General features: G+C 43.2%; 1 protein-coding gene across 1 annotated transcript in view; it reads right to left on the bottom strand.

Moving 5' to 3' along the window:
• LOC138467276 (tropomyosin-like) overlaps window positions 1-20030 on the bottom strand; it is a 34127-nt gene extending 14097 nt beyond the window's left edge. Inside the window, exon 1 of the mRNA XM_069607281.1 lies at window positions 19883-20030. Within this exon, the coding sequence (XP_069463382.1) occupies window positions 19883-20030 (148 nt within the window). The remainder of the gene's footprint in view (window positions 1-19882) is intronic.
• Window positions 20031-22341: the final 2311 nt, after the last annotated feature.

Below are 22341 nucleotides of genomic sequence, written 5' to 3'. Positions count from 1 at the left end.
AAACACTCCGCTGAGAAGCTGTATTGAGACTGTTGTAAAAAGGTGCTGTGCTCCATTAGCAGTGCAGTAATATTCCCTATTCCAGAACTCTTCATTCTGCCACCAGCTGACAATTGGGGGGCACCTTTAATTTGGGGATTACCTGTACACTGTATCTGCACCCCTTAGAGCCTTCTATAATTAACCCAGTTACAGGCACTGTTATTCATCAATAACTAAAAATCGAGAAAATTCAAGACAAGGTGCAGAGTGAAGGTGCGTGCATGCCGCATGATAAGGGGAGTACTTGGCACTTAGAACACTTTTGAGCGCTCTGATTGCGTTCTGTGACGGTAAAGCCGCAAAACTTGTTATATAACCGTAGTGTCGGCATTAAGCCTCGTTGGTTCTATTGTTCTTACTGTACTCAGTGAGGTCTATCAAAAGGGATTAAACAATGAAATCTAATCTATGCAGTGGGATACTCGTAGATGACATTAGAACCCTGGAATGGGATGGTTAATTTGTGGAAACATCAGCTACATTGGGAGCCCAAGCCACATTAATTACTACAGACCATCCTGCAGACATCTCAACACTCAAGGTTAATGCCCAAGTGGCTACGCATACATTCCTCCAAGGAGAGGGAAATGGAAAAGAAATCTACTCAAATAATACACTTGGTGAAACGAGGGCTGGACTACATTGTCACCACCTCCAAATTCCAGAAAAAAAAATCAAGGATCATTTTGGTAGGAAAAGGTACAGAAGTATGAGCGATATAGTAGGGGAGACACCAGTGGGAAAAACACCACCTACTCGATGTCCCCAAACGGAACTGGAACATGTATCCCTGGAGGGAGGAGTGGACACGAGCAAAAGCACGATGGATTGCGATTTAATGGAAGCCATTGACAAGATACTTAAGGACCTTAGTAGCTAGTTCCAGCATACACCAGAAGATATGCGCAGAAAAGACATATGTTGTGAGAGAATAGGCCAGATAAAGAGCATTGTGAATTCTGAAAACCAACAGGCGAATGAAGCAACACTATCAGCATTGAATTTTGTGCTGAACTCACTGGTCACTGTTTTTGACCTGTTAAAGTTGGAGCTGCAATCCCAAGTAGGGATATTATTAGAACCGATCAAAAACATGAATTGTGAGTCATCTATTGTGGGGATTAGTAATGTCATTTATTCAATAATAACTTCAGCCATGAATGACAAAGATTAAAGTCACAAACTCCCTACGAGTGAAGAAGACAGAGGGCGAAGGCACTCACTGTTACGAGAGCTCTTGCACCAACTGAAATCACCAAAGAATCCAGTTGACAATGAGGAAGAAGAAGGGAGGGAGGACTTGACAAATTATCCATTTGACGATACCCCCTTCTCAGAATCGACACTGGAAGAATTCAGAAGGTTGGTCCATGTAGTAGATGGGGAAGTAGAGGTGGTGGTAGATTCCCACCAAAATCCACTGGAGAAAGAACAAATAGGTACAGAGGAAGGAGATGTAAAATGGACAGATGCTGGACAGCAGAACCATCAAAGAAGGAGGCGGCTGAGGAGAAGGGAAGCCAAAAGGAAGAGGCAAAAAGTCTCCTTGCAAATAAATAAGAACTAAAAAAAATAACAATCTGAAGAAATTAAAAATTAATAACTCAGAGGCGACCTCTTTCTTAAAGGCTATCTCGATTCCATCAATGGAGGATTCCTTAGCTAGTAAGCATAGATCTGCTCCATCAGGTTTGGTTGCTAATGACATGAAAATCACTCCTTGTAGAACACGGAAAGAAAAGAACACAAAAACTACAACAGAATATACGGCAAGACCATATAGCAGCAGTAAACCAAGCAATTGCGAGCGTTAGTGTGGGGCAACAAACAGAACTACCAGAGCAAAGCTCAACTGGGTCTGGCCATCTGCAATGCAAAGGAAATAAGGATGACCCCAAAAAAACAGATCATGAACATCTGAAGAAAAACATTACCCTGGGACAAGTAGCTCCTCCAGCTAAGGTGTTACCGCAGGCCCCTATCTTCCTAAAGAAGAAATGCACTACACAAAAACCTACTAGGATCCCTAAATGTGCAGAGTTGCAACCTCAGGTGGAAAACATGAAAATAGCACCAATTTTCCTAAAACAAAGGAAAGAAGCAAATACAAACAAAGAGGAGACAGCCATAGTATCCACTGTCCAGGAAGCTGCGAAGGGTCAATGGAAACAGATTGTTGGTTCAGGGAAGAGCAATGGTGCCGGAAAATCGATTGAGATTGTGAACACAAGAGGCAATTGCTCTGCTGAACAACGTGAAATAGAAAGAGAACTATCCACTCAGATGAGACACGAAGAGGAGATATCTGCTTTTGCTGTTCCGAGAGTCTGGCTTAGTATTCCAACGAGGAACTCAAAATATAAGTCCCTTAATAGAAGTGCGATATCACACTTCAAAAAAGTGTCAAATTTATATCTCTTCTCCACTGAGGATATGAAATTTGTTCTCTTTCCCTTAGACCAAAATGTTTATGTTGCAGAATTGGGCTTAAAATCTAAAAAAGCACTAAAAGCAATTATTGGTGCTACAAAAGATCTAGAGAAACAAGACCTGGAGGTATTCTCTTCTCTTCCGGAGGAGGCTATAAGTGGAGGTCGATCACAAATGGGACCTAGTCATTTGGGGAACCCATGAACAGCACCTACTCTGAAGGACTCCCAATTGGACTCTAAGAAGAATGAAAGCCGGGGAGAGCAACAACAAAACATTTTGTCCTTCCTCCCAGAAATTGAGTCAAAATCTTCCGAAACTAGGAGTGGGAGCACAATCTCTTTAGGCAAAATGAATGTCAGCTGGTAAGTGGTAACACGCGGGGGTCCTGCACCTTTAAGACCAAACTGATGAGAACAAACTTTTGGTAGCAATGATATTATACTTTTTCAGGAAACCTGGCTCGTTAACCCTATACAGATTAAGGGTTTTACAATACACCACCAACCTGCGCAAAAAAAAGCAATAAGCAGGCCCCCTTTAGGGGGTTTACTTACAGTGGTCAGGAATTCCATAAGTAAAGATTCAGAACTCATCTTTAGTAACAAAATGGGTCTTCAGGCCTGCAAAATGTCAGTAAGATCAAACAAGCCAGATTTTCAACTTATTGTTATTAATACCTATTGGAACCCCGCCTGTATCAATCTTCAAGCCTTTCTGATGATCCCATCCTCACGGTTAGAAAAGATTAAGTTGGAATTCAGGGACACACAACATTTGCGGGCGATCTGAACACCCATTGTGTTCAAAGCACTAAGGAGAAGGAGGTGAAGAGAACCCAAAGGTTCTCCGCTAAGGGAAGAAGGTGGTTGGAGTTTCTGGATGAGTGGGGCCTTAAAATGCCAAATGGGTCAGTTGTGGGGGATGTTCCATCAGCAACAACTTGGCAGCGAGGTAAGTCATCCTCCACAATCAACTACATTTTTTTTACATCAGATTTATTCTCATGTTGTTCTTCGCTAAATATTAAGCCCAGCGGCGGAAGTGATAATGCTCGCTTGGAGCTGGTGCTCTCCGATATGCCCATTACATCGCTGGACAGACAGATGCAGGAAATAACATCAACTAAGGGGAAAATTAGGCTGTCCAAATATAAAAACGAGAAAATAACGACTATCTCGGAAAAGTCACTACTAGAAAATTGCCAGCCCCAAAAATGTATATGGTCTATCAACCCACCAAGCCCAGTAAAAGCAGGGAAGCAGCTTTTCCACTACCATGCATTCGATGAGGAAACCTGGGAGAAAAAAGAATCCTAAAACAAAAACTCAGAAAACTGAGAAAGTCATATCGGAGTTCTCAGCTCTATAGATTAGAAACTATGTGTCATGACCCACAGGACGCGCCCCTTTTGGTCTTCCTGGTCCTTATCGCAACGGGCCTTGCATTCCCTGACACTGCCAACATGGCCGTCCAGCATGACACGCCTTCAGCGGTCTATACGTTGGAAATAACGTATTCTATTAATAGACCGCACCCCCACGTCTCAATGCTATTGCCAAGTAGCGATCAGACGTGTGCTCCGTAGTTCGCAGTATTGCTTTCCTGGTTCCCAGCTTTTCTACTTCCATTCCTTGCCCCTTTCCCTTTTCCTCTTGCTTCCTGGACTCGTGCGCCATTAGCACATCATCTTCGTTTCCTGGATCCCCGGATTGCTGCATCCCGGAATCTTAAACGCACGCTGGAGTTGGAAGAGACTCACTCAGCCTTATTTAAGACAAAGGTCTGTTCGCAAGAAGACACCGCCCACGGAGTCCAGCAAGGATCGGTCTCACGTGAGAAGGGGGAAACTCTGTGACACTATGAAATTAAAATGCAAATACTACATTGGTCAGTAGGGTGTAAAATGATACACCAACACGATGGCGAGTTGATGTTAAGTGCAGTTTGTAAAAACAACTCGGGAAATTTTTGGGCAATTATTAATCAACTAGAATCAAATCACAGTAGTGCCCAATGCAATCTAGTGACAGAGTCTAAGTTGATTGAATTACTCGGACATAATTTCGAGAACCCCTACACTAAAACCCTAAGAAAATGTTCAGATGGCCCTTGGCTGCTGAACTTTGATGAACACGATATTGCAGAACTTATAACTAAAACATCCTCTTCTAGAGCCTCCGGCCCAAATGGACTGACATATCAAGTCCTAAAAAATAATATAGATCTTTGGTCCAGATTACTAAATTGGCTCTTAAGAGAAATCCTTAAAAGGAAAATGTTCCCTCCTTCCTGGAAAACAGCTATAGTTATCCTGTTTTTCAAGGGGGGGCGATAGGTTAAATCCAGCGAATTATCGCGCCATTGCCCTCCTTGATAGTGACAAAAAACTATTCATGAAGCTAATGCTAAAAGAACTGGAAAGCTGGGCTGAAGATGCGCACATCTTGTCTAAACTCCAGACAGGCTTTAGGAGAGGTCTCTCTACTGCCCTGAACAGGCTAGCTCTGAATATCATCAGTGAGAAAGCCAGGAGAAAGGAAGATCCACCATTGTACGGGGCTTGGATAGACCTCTACAAAGCATTTGATCAGATAAACAGAGATCGTGTATGGAGTAAGCTATCAAGTTGGGGGATTCTGGAGCATATTCTAGCAATGTTAGTAGAACTGCATAGAGACACTACAATAAGAGTAAGACTAGATGAGCAAGGCCACATGTCAGTTTTTATTAAGGTGGAGAGAGGAGTGAGACAAGGTTGTATGGGAGCCCCTGCAGGCAGGGATTGCTCAGCGGAATTTCCACTGAGCTTAGACGCCTGATCTGTAGTAAATATTACTTTTAAAGTAATCTTTAGAATGATGCAGAGTTGTGATACTTCTCAAAAAGTCAATCTGATCAGATTGTCAGAATAATTCACTCCATGTTGATTAAAGTTTCAATTTTATATACAATTGTTTTTATTCAAAAATGTAGTAGAAGAGGTCCATGCCTATGCATTTCTGACTTGACGTCCTTCCTCAGGGCGGGCTCTAAAAAAACACATTAACAGATATGGGGTTAACATAACCCCTGTTCGCTAAGAGTACAATATCATGTCATGTCACTCCATTCAAATTAAATGAACCTTTTCTTTACATCATCAAACCAAACATACCTGTCAATTTGTTATATGCTCTGCTATAAAATAAGATTTAAATTTCCCTGTAAACACAGATGGCTGTTTGTTGCGGCTCTCAAGCGAAAGCCTTCATACGTGTGGCTCAGACGTTTCTTGCACTTCTATAACGTTATGCCATTGAACTTGTTGCATTAAAGTGGGAAGTGGTATTGGTTTGGGTTACAGGCACATGTTTGCCTATATCTTAAACTGTTCCCTGAAAAGAAGGCGATTGCTATGCTTAAAGCCATGGTGGGATGTAAAATCACTTTTACTCATTTGCGCTGAATATCCCTTTGTTTTGTACTTAATGTAACCATGAGCTCTTACCTTTACTGAGCGTTCACGGAATGCACTGTCAAATCAACGCAGTCATTGAGGCTAACATGATCATTTGATTTGAATCTCGAGTCCTCTGTTGACAAGGAAACTCGAGTTAGCACTTCAATATAAGTTTTAGACTGCATATTCCAATACTCACACAACCGACTTGTAGGCACTTATTTGGTATAAACGTTGTTTGTTTACGAGCGTAGAGGGTCCGACAGCGTCACTGTGTCTACGGCAACCAATGTTACCCATGACAACAGGACACCCAGACCCTCGAGCAAGTTATCTATTGCCACATCATCGCGTATAAGCGTGATGACGTGAATGCGTGGGAGTCCCGTCTGACGGGAACTGTAGTTTGAAAGTCTGACTACACTATCCGTCTAATCAATTAATTTGAAACCGGTTCAGCGCGGGTATACAATTTCAATTTCTGTCTAAGTGTCATGATATGGAGAAACTGAAATCAAGCGTACACTAGCAAAGCATTTATCGGTTATTTCTGAGAGCCGGGTCTTTAAGATCCTGAGGTATTATCTTATACGATAGCTGTTCTTAGTTAATGGTTTTAGTGTTAGTGAAACTTGAGACCACCGTGTTGGTGCAAGATTGTTGAGACTACTCTTGTATGTTATGTGTTGTTCATCATACAACTGTAATACGTCCCATTAAGGTGAAAAAATTAGGTGCTTGATCCGCTGAGACAAAAAATGTCATAGTTTAGTGTCTCTATGTTATAGTATTCACAGTAGAGAATATGTGAATGATGTACAGTGATATTCTAAACATTTAGATATATGGGAGCACCTCTCTTCTTCAACCTGTATTTGGCGGACATAGGAACATCCTTAGAATCATCAGCATTGGCCAGCCCAAAGATAAATGATAGTAAGATGTGTTGGCTTGCCTATGCTAATGATATTGTCTTACTAGATAAAACGGCAGTGGGGTTGTAACGCCTTTTGACTAAGCTAGGCGAGTATGCTAAACTAAACGGACTCTCCATCAATCCAAAGAAATTAAAAGTAGTGGTGTTCAGACATGTGAGAAGATTAATTTAAGGATAGGTATGGCAGGGGGTTCTGTTGGGGGAAAACCAGAACTTAGCAAATTATTGGAAGGTCAGGAATATTGTGTACGGACTTATATACAATTTATGCCTATTGGTGAAAATATTCAATCAGCATGGACTGGACTGAAGGAATGTTGGTCACATGATATTGGGAGGGTTATTACTGATGAGGACTGGAGTGACATACTGAGGGTGAATTTACATTTGGGAGCAGACATGGGTTTGCGTTTGATTCGACAGAAGATCATTAGAAGGCTATATTGGACACCGGTTAAGATGTTTAAATTGGGTCTTCAATCTTGTGATTTATGCTGGTGCTGCGACATTGGTAGAGGCACCCTGTTACATTTACTGTGGGAATGTCCGAGAGTGCAATTGTATTGGCGGGATGTCATTGATAGGATTGATCTGATTTATGGAATAAACTTACAAAGGTCTGCAGCTAATATAGTTCTATTGTCACATAAAAATAGATGTGTGCGTTCTAGAAAATGTACTTGTTGGATTGATAGGGCAGTGATGGTAGCAATTAAATTAATTCTCAGAATTTGCAAAAAGCCTAATGTCGAGGAGTGGTTAACGGAGTTGCATATTCTATCACAGTATGATAAGGTTTCATTGGAAAATAAAGTTAAAGGTGAGGAATACATAAAGTTATCGGGCCCATTTTTGGCTCTTTATGATTAATGTGACAGTGGAGCTGATCTGGTGGATATGTCATCTGAGGAGGAAAGGGGGATAAGGCAGAGGTGATGGTGTTTTTTTTTGTTTTGTTTATTTATTTATTTTATTATTTTTTTTTTTTCTCTCTCTTAGCCCCACTTGTGTTGTCTCTTGTGTTGTTCTGTGTATATTTGTCAGTTTGCTGTTATGTTTCGCAGGATAAAGCTATTATGACAGATTGAAGATGTATGATGCTTATATTGTTCTGTAAATTAAGTTGTGACGCTTTACTGTGAGACATTGTTTACTTTATTGGTAGTTGTTGTTCATTGCAAACTTAATAAAGTGTTAAAAAAAAGACACGCGAGAAGGAGGGTTCATTATTTGCAATGGTCATTGGAAGGCCAATTAATACCAAGAGTAGAAGTAGTAGTTTACTTGGGTTAGTTTATGCATCGCCCTCGATGACTAGGGTGGAAATGGATACAAATGGAATAATCATGCAGCTGATACCCAAATGAAAAAAAGCGTTCTCAAATGTTCATTAATCCCTCTGATTAAATATTATGTGGCCAAGGTAGTTCCAGTGGTTCTGTATGGGTTAGAGGCTAAACCCTTACCCTGGAAGACAAACTGGCAAAAATGGGAGGGATTGATTTGGAAGAGGGTCCTTGGTTTACCACAAGGCCTCTCAACCCCCTGTTTGAGATACAAGTTGGGGTTGAAATCTTTGGGATCTTTGGAAGACTGAAAGTTGGTCTCACTCTTTCGGTTGATTAAGACTGCATATCCATATACATTATATGCAGATATTAAGGACCATCTTGAACACTCCAAATCAATGTTACTATCTAATTTGGACCTAATGGTTAGGGAGAGTCTCACAAAGGCAGACACAGATACCGAGACACTGGTTGTGAATCCCATAAAAGTAAAAAAGGCAATAGAACAGATGGACTGCATTAGAACTATCAAGGCCATGTGCAATTCAGCCCTTTCAACCTCATTCTCAGTACTAAACAAGAAGTTCGGGAGTCTACCAAGATACCTTGAGAAATTCCCTGATTGGAGAGCTAGAAAGAATTTACTCAGAATCCGTTTGAATCTGGTGCACACTGGAGAGGTTCTCGCCAGATGGGGGCAGGGTTCTGCCCAAAAATGGTGTATGTTATGTAAGAACCCGGAGAAACAGTCATTAAAACATCTTCTGATGGAATGTGAGGGGTACCTGGCTCAAAAGCAATTCTGCTCCAAAGATTTGTGGACAGATGTGATGGCATCCTAACAGATATGATTTGGGATAGACTGATCTCTGGCCACGAGACAGCCTTGACAATAAAAGCGGTACACGTCCTAGAAACAAATAATGTAATTTCTAGAGTTTAAAACCCTCTTTCCTCTGGTCCTTTGCTTTTGCTTCTTTTTTTATTTTTCTTTGGGTTCTGCTCGAGTTAATTGTTCAGCTTTTTGATAACGTATGTAAATAATGTATATTGTGTTTATTTCTGAGATTTTTATCTTTTATTTATGTTGCTTCATTATTTATTTTTTTATATGTATATTGAAGCTGAAGTAATTAATTTGAAACGAATTGGAGATGACTTCTTTTATAAAGGTTTTGTAACCATATGCAAATAAAAAAAAAATTAAAAATAGAAGCATTTGTAGATGTCCTGTTGTGTCTGGCAGTTCTCCCCATTCTTAGCTGTTACTGACCGGATCGCGTACCGCTCCGTTTCATTTTTGTACAACCAGGCTAGCAAGCATCCGGGTTTGTCCCCTTCGGCTTGCTGCCTCTCTACATATTTTCTATAACTCAGTTTACCTAATCTGTCCCAGTGTGCTAAGCATTCCTGCTACAGGGCAACTATTTTCCAGGCACTCCCGCTGGGTGAATCCCGCTGACCGTTAATGGCTTCTAATTTTATCTCCGCCTTACGCAAGTCATTCTCTATTACAGCTTGAACCCTGTTTGCTTTAAGCAATCACAGTCCCCTGATCACCACCTTGAAGGCCTCCTATAACGTGCCCGCTGATTTCACACTTCCGGTGTTATGCGTGTTGTTATGCATGAAAATACTCCTGTACCCCTTCCCTTGAATGATCCCGGAATGCTTTGTCTCTCAGGGCCTCGCTCCTGAGTCTCCATGTTGGAATGAGTGCTCTCGGGGGGGAGGAGGGGATCTGCCATGTAATCATCAGCGGGCGTGATCCGACAACACTCGTGCTTTATATTCTGCCTCCTTGAATTCACTCAGGGTGTCCTCCCACGTAAAAATGTAATCCAACCTAGTGTGCAAGTCCTGAGGTGCAGTGTAATGTGAGTAACCCTGGGCCTGCGGATGAATAGTCTGCCATATATCTTCGAGTTTAAATTCTTGCACCAATGTGGAGAGGGCTTTGGCAGAGGGGGTGGGGTGAATACATTTGTCATCTGATTTATACAGTATTGAGTTGAGCGTGCAGATAAAGTCACCACCCCATATCAGTGTACCATCTATGTGTGGACTTATTAATGGGTATAACTTGCAGAAATAAGCTGCTGTATCTTGATTTGGTGTGTACGTATTAATAATAAAAAATTCTCTGTGTTCGACTCGCCCTCGGAATGCAAACATTCTACCCTCTTTTTCTCTGAATGTCTCCAGTACCCTCAAGGGTACTGACAATGCCACCCATATCACCACGCCCCTAGCATAAGCATAGTATGGCAAGCCCAGTATTGTACCACGCCATGTTTTAGCAAGTGCACTTTGTTTCTCATTCGTAAGGTGAGTTTCTTGCAGGAGCGCAATATCAATTTTCTGATGTCTTAAGTAATTATTCTATTACACTTAATGTAACTGTTGAGCCCTCTGACATTCCAGGATACTATTCTAGGTTCGCCATGATACGTAACAGTTCCATTATGCATCAATGGTTCAACGTTCAAATACAGTATATACAGTGTGGATCCACAGGCTAACTCCGAACTAACTATCCCAACTCCCATGCCCTCTCTCCTCCCAACAATCGCTCAGCTCAATTCCTTTTGTTCAGGCCTCCCCACTTCTCGCCCTCTCTCTGGGAGCTCATCCCGGTGAATGGGCGCAGTAGGCGGATACTAAACTGTCAAGATCCGAAAAACGAATCCAGTCACAGGTGTAGGACGCTCTTGTGTGGTACGATCTTAAATGGGCACCACATTGTGGACTCCTGCCTTTTCAGCCACTCTCGTTTTCCTGCGGCTATCATCTACTGGGTGTAACTGTCATTGTTTCGAGTACCAATCGACCTATGTAGCCTTGTGGTGGGACCGGTCTCCGAAGCGCAATTACTCGGCTCTACTCAGGCCAGCCTCTGCTCTGGTCGGCAAATTCTGAGTATCCATCCATTCACTTGCGTCCTCTGGATTATCAAGGAAAATTGCACAACCTTTGTGGATCACTTTCAGTCTTGCCGGACATAACATGTACTTCTGATTGGCCACATGTAGTCTTTTGTTCACCGATATATAGTTCATCCGCTGCTTCTGCACCTTTAGGGTGTAATCTGGGTATGCAGTTATTGTGGCAGACACTTGTTGGATCATCCCACCCTTACAGAAGTATTCAAGGATCTTTTCCCTGTCTCAGTAGTTCAATATCCATACTATTTGCCTTGACGGGGCACCTGGCAGTGGTTTTCTCGTCAACGACCTATGCGCCCTTTCGACCGTGAAGCCTTGAGTGAGGGCATCAGGACCAATTTCCTGCTGCAATGGGGTCTCTATGTAGTTAGTCGGGTCCTTTCCTTCTCCTTCCGGGAGTCCAATAATTCGTACATTATTGCGTTTTGCTCTGCCTTCTGCATCTTCAGCTCTATCTTTCAGGTTAAGCACCTGTTGTTGCAGTACCCCAAATTCTTCAGAGGTGCTCTTTAGGCTACATGTATTTTCCGTCACTACCTTTTCTAGTGTTCCCGTGCATTCAGCGAGCACCCTCACATCTTGTCGTAGTAAGTTCACATCAATACTGATAGCATCTATTTTGGCTTCGAGACACTTTCAGTGATGTTATGGTTTCAAGGATCTGTTGATATTCATTGTTGGGCATCTGCTCCTTTTGAGATGGTGAAGCTGTCCGAGCGGGGCCTTCCACTGGGAGTGTGGATTTCGTGCACGCTTCGAGTTAGGTGCCTCCCCTTACTTCTTTGGGTTTTTGACTTCATGATTCATTGCCGCTTCGTCCTCTAGCACTACTGCTAATGTGTCTTGTCTCTTGGTGTGGCGTGCACTACTGCTGCAGAATGTCTCTGGGTAAGTTGCTGCTATTTTCCTTGCTGCTTATGGTGGGCTGTCTCGTATATGTCACAAACAGTGATTCCCCCACTGTGTCAGCGTAAAATGTTTATTATTTTTCTGCTGCAGGATTCTAGGTGGCGCAACCGGTGCACGCCTGTGGAATCGGGCTTATCCACCCAGGCCAATGTCTTCAATGACCTACTCCAACTTGCTTGTACACGTTAATAAAGAATGCAATTTGTCTTCCCTTTGTGTTCAGGTGTATCGTCCCAAGCATCACTGAGTTCAGGCTGGACCTCCGTAGACGCGATACAAACTACGTTTCTTCATTGAGTACTATTCGCCTTCATGGGCCGTACCGCTACAGAGACTGATGGCTCTTTGTCTCCCTCACACCACGGTCTGCACACTCTCCACAAGCCAGACCACAGTGGAACAACCATGCGGCTGTTATTACTCACCGTACCCACTCTGCTCTCCAACCTGGGCCGGCTGACTATGCTCTTGGTGCTCATCCCCGTCCGTCACTGCATTTGTAGGCCTTGGCTGTGATATGGTGGAAACTGCCTGCCTTCCTTGTGTGCTGATTGCACTGTTCACTCCTGTTAGTTTGAGCGGCTAGTAGAGGAAGCAGTTTGGCTGCACTCACCCTTTTAGGAGGCCCTGCTCCTCGTCATGGGCCAACCCGGGATAGATTCAGTCAGCAGATTGTCTGGCCTGCTAATGTTTGCCCCCTAGGCAGCCTTTGGGCCAGACCACAGGGGAAACTGCATTTGGTTGCATTCCCTCCTTTAATAGGCCCTGCTCCTCCTCATGGGCCGTGCCGGGATGGTTTCCTCCCGTAGGTTGTCTTGTTACTGTTTGCGCCATGGGCAGCGCGCGGGTCAGACCACAGTGAAAGGTACATTCAGCAATATTTAATCGTTCCTCCTATCTCGCTCTTCATCCTGGGCTAGATTTTCAGCTGACTGTCTTATGTAGGCAGCGTCACTCACTGTGGGGTGGACCACAGGGGAAGCACTATGTGATTCCTCCACCCTAGTAAGGCGTCTCTCCTCGTTCTGAGCCAGACCGCAATGGAAGGCCAGTGTGTTGCTTCACTTATGCCATTGGCAGCGTTCCCCACCATGGGCCAGACCACAGTGGGGATCACTCATAGCATGCACACAGCTGCTTGCTCACACTGCTTCAGCCGGACCGCAGTGGAGACTAAGCAATATCCAATGTTTGCTCCCTCCGCCGGTCTCACTCGCTCCTGTGTTCACTTATGTCCGCTAAGCGGGCTCCAACAGCGCAGTTGCGGCATGGGCTGAAACCGCTATCCACTGTCCCTCCTTAGTTAAATGTCCTCAACGCCTCAGAAGTTTATATTCTGCACTTGCTTGAGTGATTCCCCCCCGCCGTGTCTCTCCCTGTCCTGGGCGCACCTGGAAATCAGCTTCAGCGTTGCACGCCGTTCATGTATGGGTCTCTGGTGGGTCCATTGGGGCTCCGGTCTCACCTTCAACACTCGATTTGCTGTGTGACAGCCACCAGTGACTTGCTGTTGTTGCGCCGCATTGCCTTCGTCAGCAGCTGCTTTGTCCTTTGTTCCCCAGCCTCCGTTATCTTGTCACACACATGCCTCGTTATGTCACCAACTACACAAGACATGTTCTAACGGGTTTGCCCCATGATAGTATGTACGCATGTGTAAAGTCCCAGAATTTTAGGGTGAACATTTCACACTGAAAATGACCAAAGATTATTAAACATACAAAATAATGTCTCACAGATTGCAGAGTTGGACTGCAATGGTCTGCATAAAATATGTAACCTGTTTATGTAATTTGCTAAGAGACTTCAAACTGTATGAATGTACCATTTGTGGCAAAATCAGATTTAAGCTAAAGTAACTGGGGGAGATTTTTTAACACTGTAATCACATCATAAATCTGACATCCTGCCCTTGAAATCCAACCAGCTGCGAGCTAGGCGAGGAACTATCACCCCTGACCAATCCAGTGGTTTAGAGGTGTATTTAGCTAAACCTGTCCAGCCATGTACTTCTATGATGTCACTATGCATTATGAATTTCCTGCTCCTGCGTTTCTGATCATCTGCATTCATCATGCCAGATTCCAGACCCCACTGCAAGGCCAAAGCATTGCTGATCCTATTCCCAGCAAGGCTATTGATCCAGAATCAACCCACTAATCTCCCATTAAAAAGTGGAAAGCTGTGGTACCTTTTGCACCCTGAAATCAGATCTACTTGCTGGCCACTAACTGCTTGCCCACTAACTGCATCCAGCGGTGCCATTCAGTGACCCGAATTGCCCAGCTGTTCGCTAACCAGTGACCAGACCTTGCCCAGCTGACTTTTGCCAGGCCAGAATCTGTTGACTGTCCAAAAATCCCAAAACTAAAAATTGGACTGCAAGTATAATCCCCACCCCATAGAAACACATAGCCTATCCTGTCTTGCCTTTGTCCTTATCCCACTCTCTAAGTAGTCATATTTATACTCTGGTAACTTGTTGAAACTGTTAGCCATCTCTTTTCAATTTTGTCTGGTGTCAATTATAAGCCCTTAGTCATATTTGGAGTAATCAAACTAATTTCCATTTATGTTATTGTTGGGGCTGAGCACTGGGGTGACAAGGTTGACCTCGCGAATCAACCTTGGAGCTTACTGTGCTCCTCCTTAACAATATAGCCTAGATAATTTTGTGTAAGTAACATTTTCCTTTCTTTCAAAACCGATTTTCTCACTTTTAACTGCTCTATTTTCCTAAAAATGAACCTCACTTCACCCTCCAAATCTCTCTGATTCACCAGCTAGAGACCTATTTTCACCTCTGTATTGTCCCTCCTGTGATATATATCTATTCTCCAGCCCAAAAACCGCACTCTAATCAGAGTGTTTCACCTGTTTTTATTAAAAAACGTTTGGGTAATTTAAAGCGGGAATTGAGAAAATCGCAAGTTTTCCAACGGGTCATTTGGCTGCAGCATGCTCTAAACTTTCCACTCATTTTCGAATTGTATGCCTTTTGCTGATCCATCGCCTTGTGAGTGCCAGTGATATAACATACCTGCTATTGTGATAAAATTAATTATTTTAGGCCTTGGCTAAGGGTTTTTGCCTTGCCCAGATTGTGATTCTGTTTTCTCCCTCTTTTTCCTGACTACCCGCTGCTTCTTTATATCCACTCGGAATACGATTATTTGTGGGTTGAGGGAACATTGCAGGGGGAAACCTTAACTTGGGGGCTATCTTTCCTAAAATCAAAAAGTGTTCCTATTCAATTGTGCAGTGTATATGTTCTGGGAGAAGGTTAATTAAGTGCATTGCTTACATTTCTATTGTAATTATCACCCCATTGGTGATTGCTGCCCCATATTAAAATTGTCTGATTTCATTTGATTTAAAAAATAAATAAATATTGCATTTTCACCAACTGGCCTGGTTCATGGTCCATTGTGACCCAGGGTATTTGAAAAAGGGGGTGTGATACAAGTTGTGTGCCATCTCAAATTGAATTCACATAAAATAAAGAGAAAGGCATATCAATTGAGCGCTACATCCTAGGCTGAGACCAAGGTGTGTGTCGCCTGATTGAAATCCTTAACAGATCACCAGCTTTCCGGTGCTATAAGGCTTCTAAGGGGGATAAATAACACCCCTTCGCTTCCATAGCTCCTGCTCTTCCTGCGGTGCATTACCTTGAATCTCCATTAGTAGTGTTTTGAGAAAAAGATTAAATCCTTCTTTCACTACCATAATCGTGACCATCTTTTCTTTTACATTTGGAGGATCAAAAAATGGCTACTGGGAGTTGTATTGCCTTAATAAGCCTGTCCAATAAGGATGTGTGCTGCACTGGAGTGCCATTCGCCATGAGGTAGCCCCTCCTTTTCCATCATGCTAGCCCTGAGTGTACTGTTGATGTCACGTAGGCGGAGTCACTTTACACCATCACTTCCTGTCCTTCATGTTTCTCAAGCGCAACAATAAACGCAGCCAATTCTGCTGCTTGCGCTGAAAAGTGAGACGTAGTCTTGCACTTGCTACCACTTCAAATTCCCATTGGCTTTGTGCATCATTACTGCTGCACCAGAATGCCTTCCTCCACTACTTTGATCAATTTTCGAAGAACCATCAATAAAGAGAATTTCCCCTCCCGCCAATGCGTTCTCCTTTACGCGCGGTATATCATCATAGAATTCAATATAATTGACACACTCATGCACATGGCCATTCTCTGCCACTGGCTCAGCTACAAATGTGGCTGGGTTCACTATTTTACATCTGATCATTTTGATTGCTGGGTTCGAAATCATCACTTCATAAGCAGAAGCTCTCTGGGATGTCAATGTACCCTTAGGTTTCTCTAAAATGGCAAACAAAGCACATTCCACAGAAAGTGTCATAGAGCAGCCCATTACAATGCTTGTAGACTTGTCAATTGTGAACGCAGAGGCTGCCAACGACTGCCCGCAAGGAAAGTGTCCTTTCATAACTGTGTCGAACATCCCACTGTAATACGCTAGAGGCTTCTACCCCAATGTGGTCCTCTGTGTAAGTACTGCTGTCACAACTCTCCCATTTGTGTGCGAGAATAAAAACTACTCAGCATAATTAGGAATTCCTAAAACAGGAGCTGTGCAAATTGCTTTTTTCAACTCTTCAAACCCTTCCACCATCTCCTCAGTCCATTCTATTGTGAACTTGTCTGCTTGTGCTTTTTTCAAAGCTTGCAAAAGGGGTATTGTGTGTGAACTGTAATCAAACACCCAAGCTCTAACATAATTACATAAGCCCAAAAACAGTTGCATCTGTTTTACTGTATGCGGTTTTGCAGTTTTCATAATTGCCTCAGCTCTTTCTGGTGTCACTTTTTTCCCCTCATGTGAAATCAACTGTCCTATGTAAAACACCTCTTCTTGGCAATACTGTATTTTTTCTTTGTCTACTTTGTATCCCTTGTCGGCAACTGAATCGAATCTTGCCTGCATTCATCTTCAGTCGTGCTACACATTAAAATGTCATCCATGTACTTTATCACAGCACTTTTCAAATCAATATTGCCTAAGTCCATCTGGAGGACCCTGTTAAAGATCGATGGAGACTCGCAATACCCTTGGGGCAGCCTTGTATGTTCCAGACGAATCTGGCAGAACGTAAATGAAGTCAAATCGTGTGAGTCATTGTGCAATGGGATTTAGAAATACACATTTTTCAAATCAATCAACGTGAAATATTGAGCTTCCACTGGGATACTGCATAGTATCGTCACCGGGTTAGGAACTAAAGGAAAATCTGCCTCTACAATCTGGTTAATCGGTCTCATGTCCTGTATGAATCTCCACGACCTTCCATTCGATTTTTTCACAGCATACACCGCAGTGTTACACAATGATTCTGATGGTACCAGAATACCTTGTTCCATCAGTGCTGAAATGTTCTAAAATATACCCCGAGGCCTGTAGTTCACAAAACGCTTGGCACTTTGTCCAAGTCTTCCTCAAAAAATGCTGGACACTGCAGCATTATCACCATTCACTGTGGGACTTCCCTTTTCTCTATTATAATCCAATAGGTATTGCTCATGTGAAACACTACTTCATCTGTTGGGTCATCTCTAAACATGTAATCGTCAGTAATATCAGCCAATCTACACTCTTCTTCAAAGGCTATCACTGTTCTCCATGGTTTACCTTCATCATATGTTCCTTTGAGCATTGCCCATTTCCCCCTCGTACTATGGCTGCATCTAATTCTATAGGGATCATCTGTCTCCCCCCTCTTTGTCCATAGGTGTCTGGTCTGAACAAGAATTTGTCAGGTATCCTAAGTCTTCTCCACTAAGCCAGGTAACCATGTTAATAGAATGCTCACCCCATAAAGGAACATCTCTGGCTCAATTGGAATGCCTTGCAGAGCCACTTGCCCTGTTAATGCCAATATACATTTTCCCACATTTAAATAGTGTATGCCAGGAGAAGAACACACAATACCTTTGTCAGTAAATGAAATCGTCTTGTTAAGTTTTGCCATCAAATCTCTTCCCAAAATGTTAACTGGTGTCTGCCGTGAATACAATAATGGAACAGACATATCACACTCTCCTAAAGAGACTGGTAACATCTCAGGAAAAGGAACTCTACTTGTAGCTCCAGAGAATCCTTGAGCATTTGTGGCATTTCCCTACATTGGATATTTCGTCTCTTGTATGCATGAACAAGTAGCATCGACCCATGGATTCTCTTGGTGGTCTGGTGTCAGATAGTACTGAACACATCAAGCTGCCCTGTGAGCTGTCTTATTGTGGATACATGCATACCCCTTAACCAGTGAAATGATTTCCTCCCCTTACAGTGACACCGCCTATCCTAGGTGTCAACAAATGTCCTGTGTTTGCATTCTGCTTCATCTGCATGGGTGTGTTCTGCAACTGCACTTGTGGCAGATTCATTTACGCTTGTTGTGGTTGCTGTGCCTGTTGCATTCATGGTGCTTGTGTCTGATAAACTGTCCGATCTTGGGCAAACCCTTCCCCAGCTTGTGAACTATATGATGGAGGATAAGATGTCCCCCCCCTCTTTAGAACTGGCCATTCTGTACATTCTCTTGGCTCCCACAGATCCGCATGCAATGTGCCCCATCATCCCACAAGTCCAACATACAGGGGGAGGCCGCCTAAGCAATCCCCCTTCGTTAAACCGTCCTTGCACATTTTGATTCTCATTCTGCGTATTTTGAAACCCACCTTGATTGTTTTGGAATCCACCCCTTTCTCTATAACTCATACCTCTGCCTCATGACATGACCGCATAACCACCTTGGTCCATCGTGCGCTGGTTATTCGCCTGTGATGCTCCCACTGCTTGCTGTATTCCCAGCCCTTCTCCACTTGTCAATACCGCCCCTTTTATGGTGTACTTGGACAATTTCTTCTGAACTCATTTAGCTTCCCCAAGTTTCCTAACCTCATCTTTCCTCTTGTTTTTCTCCTGCAATAGCCAGTGAATCATGGACTGTTGTCAGCTGTATCTCAGGCCATGGTTTGGCTTCAATCCCCTCTTGCTTTTTCATTTGCCTCTGTACTTGCTGAGGCAACCCCTGGTATTAAATGTGGTAAAATAGTGCCACCGTTTTTTCCCATTGCTTTTTCGTTTCAAGAGTCCAACACTCTTGAATGTCCTGGATCTAAGCAATAGGATCTTCATCTTCTTTCATGTCATAATTGCACCCATGTCTGATGTGTCATGATATTGTACCCTGAGAGCCCTCCATACATCTGTTCTACAAATATTAAACAGTGCTCCTTCATGCACTGTGTTTTGTGCTGCCACACTTGAATAGCCTGCTCTCTTCCATATGTCATCAGCTCTTTCTCCAATGATGGCTGCCAAGAAACCCTTAATGTCCCCTATGGCTAATGTAGTTCCTCCTGTCATTTCAAATTCGTAAATCCATTTTCCCGCACCCGAAGTCAAACTCGGAAGTTTGCATCTTAAATTGTTACTGCGGTCTTCCTCCCCATTTTTCCAATAAGGGAAACTGCGTAAATCCTAACCCGCAGTCATCTTCCATTGTCTGCCTATCCTTGGCAGGGACCATCATTCCAGACCGTCTCTTCCCTGGTAGCGATCTTAACCTGCTCCCATATGGCGGTGACTCTGCCTTTTCGCTACAAGATCGTCCTCGGGACACTCTGGATATGCTATAGGATCTGGCATCCTATCCTTGGGTTGCTATAAATCGACCATCTTACTTTCTTGTCTGCCTGCAGGCTTCCCTCGGGAGCACATGCACCTCCTCCCCACGGAAGAATTCTCTCTCCTCGTCTGACATGTCTAGTCCCCAACTAGTATGTCTTTCGTCCCCTTCCCCTTATCTAAGGTCAGTCTGCTTAAGGATAAGGCTTGATGCTCACGACTGAATGGATTTTCCTCTTTGATTCGTAATTGGAAGTCTATGGCTTGATCTCCCTTTAAGTCTTGATAGGCTTTATCGATCCTATCTCCAAAACTTCCTATATCGAAGTACTCTTCATCTAGTCTTATCCTAGATGTCTCTGCCATTGCTTCCTTTAATGGAAGGAACTCTTCTATTCTGTCCCATTGTATTGGCAGATTTGGTTCCATCAGCTCCTTTTGAATGCGATTAATGTCAAGCTCCTGTTGTCTTCTCGTTCGTTCTAACTCTTCATCTAATTCTCTTCTCTTCGTTGTCTCCCTTCCAATTCTCTCCTCCTGTCTTTTCTCTTCTTATGCCTGCTCTCGTTTCTTCCTCTTCTCTTTGCCTCTATTCTTTTATCCCTTAATTTCTGTGCTTCCTCCTCCTCCTCCTCTCTTCTTTCTCCGTCTTCCATTGCTCTCTGTCGGTTGTCATATTTCCTTTGTTCCTCTGCCCTCTCTTTTGCTGCTCTTGCAGATACATCTGTTTTCACCGTGGTCTGCTATTTTATACTCTTCTTCCTTCAATCTTCATCTAGCTGGAGTAATAATTGTCCTCTCATACATTCATTCTGTACAAGCGTTACCTCATATGCTTTATCTCTCAACTCAAAAGCCTGGTCAATCCTTATAGCCGAAATTTTTGAATCCTGTACAAACACCTCATCCATTCCGAAATCTTGGAAAACAGCCAATGTAGTCCCTATCTATAAGGCTGGAGACAGAAGCGATCCCAACAACTATTGCCCGATAGCACTTCTCGACTGCATTGGGAAACTATTCGGATCCTTCTTACTGGACAACTTTAAAACCTGGGTAGTGTCCTCAGAAGGATGGGATAATTTTCAAACAGGCTTCCGGAAAAATTTGAAAACCATGGCAAATATCTTCACCGTCAATATCTTGAAAGCCAGAGTTCAGGAAGGCCCCCCCCCACCTTTGCATGGCCTTCATCGATTTATCCAAAGCCTTTGATAAGGTAAACAGAGAAAAACTTTGGATAAAACTTGCCAACTGGAATTGCCCTCCAGAACTGCTAGACCCAATACAAGAACTGTACTCAGAAACATCCATGAGAGTCAGACTGAATGGCACTGGGCTACTTTCCGCCGCAATAGGAACAGCCAGTGGAGTCAAGCAAGGATGCCCTCTGGCACCAGTACTCTACAATGCCTATACTGGTGATTACCAACAAGCCGAAAAGAAGGTCAAAGCCTTCCCGCCGTCCTTAGGATCCGAAAAAATCAGTAGATTACTCTACACGGATGATATTATACTCATCGACCAGACAAAGATAGGGCTACAACGAAAGCTAGACAACCTGAACGAATACCTTCATACGAACGACCTGGAAAGTAACGCAACAAAAACCAAAGTGATGCGACTAACGAAGGCGGCCAAACGCAAAACCACAGAGGCATGGTTCTTTAACAACACCCGCCTGGAAGAGGTGGATGCCTTCAGATACCTGGGTACGATGTTCAGTAACAAACGGAATGAGCAATCCATGTTAGACCTTCTGACCAATAAAAACAAAATTTTGTCAAACCAACTGATCATCATGGACAAAAAATGTGTTCGCTTCTCAGTAAAGGCGGCGATGAATTTTTATAAAATGAAAGTGGTCCCAACACTTACCTATGGCACAGCGGCATTCTTTGGCATCCCTGATTCAATGTGGCCCAAATTGGAGGGCTCACTTTGGAAAAAAGTGCTCCATTTACCCGCATCGACTCCAATAGCCCTGATAAGAAGGGAACTTGGTCTCACTTCTCTACAAGGAACAGTATCCATCAATACTTTGATGTTTTACAGAGAAGTCAGATTATCTGTGGAGAAAATCTACGTACTGATCCGAGAAGAAATCGAGAAGGGGTCATACAAAACTCTCAAAACCTGGCTAGAAAAAAATCAAACGCTTCTGAAATCAATAGGTAGCTCAGAAGAGGAGCTCCTGACAAACCCGAAAAGAACGGCAAAAAAACTGAAAGACTTAGACTGGTGCGACACTCAACAAATAGCAGCAAACCATAAATCAGTGGCTCATTTAACCTATCAGCTATCTACTCCAATTTCCGAACAAGATCTTTCGCGCTACCTTCCTAAAAGCGAGATTGAACACTCTAAAGACCAATGAGGTACTGAAAATCCGAGGGAAATCTAAATCAGATGCCTGTAGATTTTGTCGCAACTCAGACTTAAAGGAAAGCCTGAGACACCCGATTATCCATTGCACAGGAACAACCAGCAACAGGGAAACCCACCTGGATCATCTCTACTCAAACTTTGCAAAGATGGATGAGAACTACTGGTGGGCATACATAATGAACGGGCTAACCCGAAGAGCAGTAATTGCAGTGGTAAACTTTCTACTCAGTCTGAAGTTGGACGCCATCTGTGAATGTTCAGAGAGCCCCCAAAAGACTTAGCCCGTTCT

The sequence above is a fragment of the Ambystoma mexicanum genome, chromosome 4q, assembly GCF_040938575.1.
Source record: "Ambystoma mexicanum isolate Mex_15411 chromosome 4q, UKY_AmexF1_1, whole genome shotgun sequence".
Taxonomy (NCBI): domain Eukaryota; kingdom Metazoa; phylum Chordata; class Amphibia; order Caudata; family Ambystomatidae; genus Ambystoma; species Ambystoma mexicanum.
This window is presented reverse-complemented; position numbering and strand designations above follow the sequence as displayed.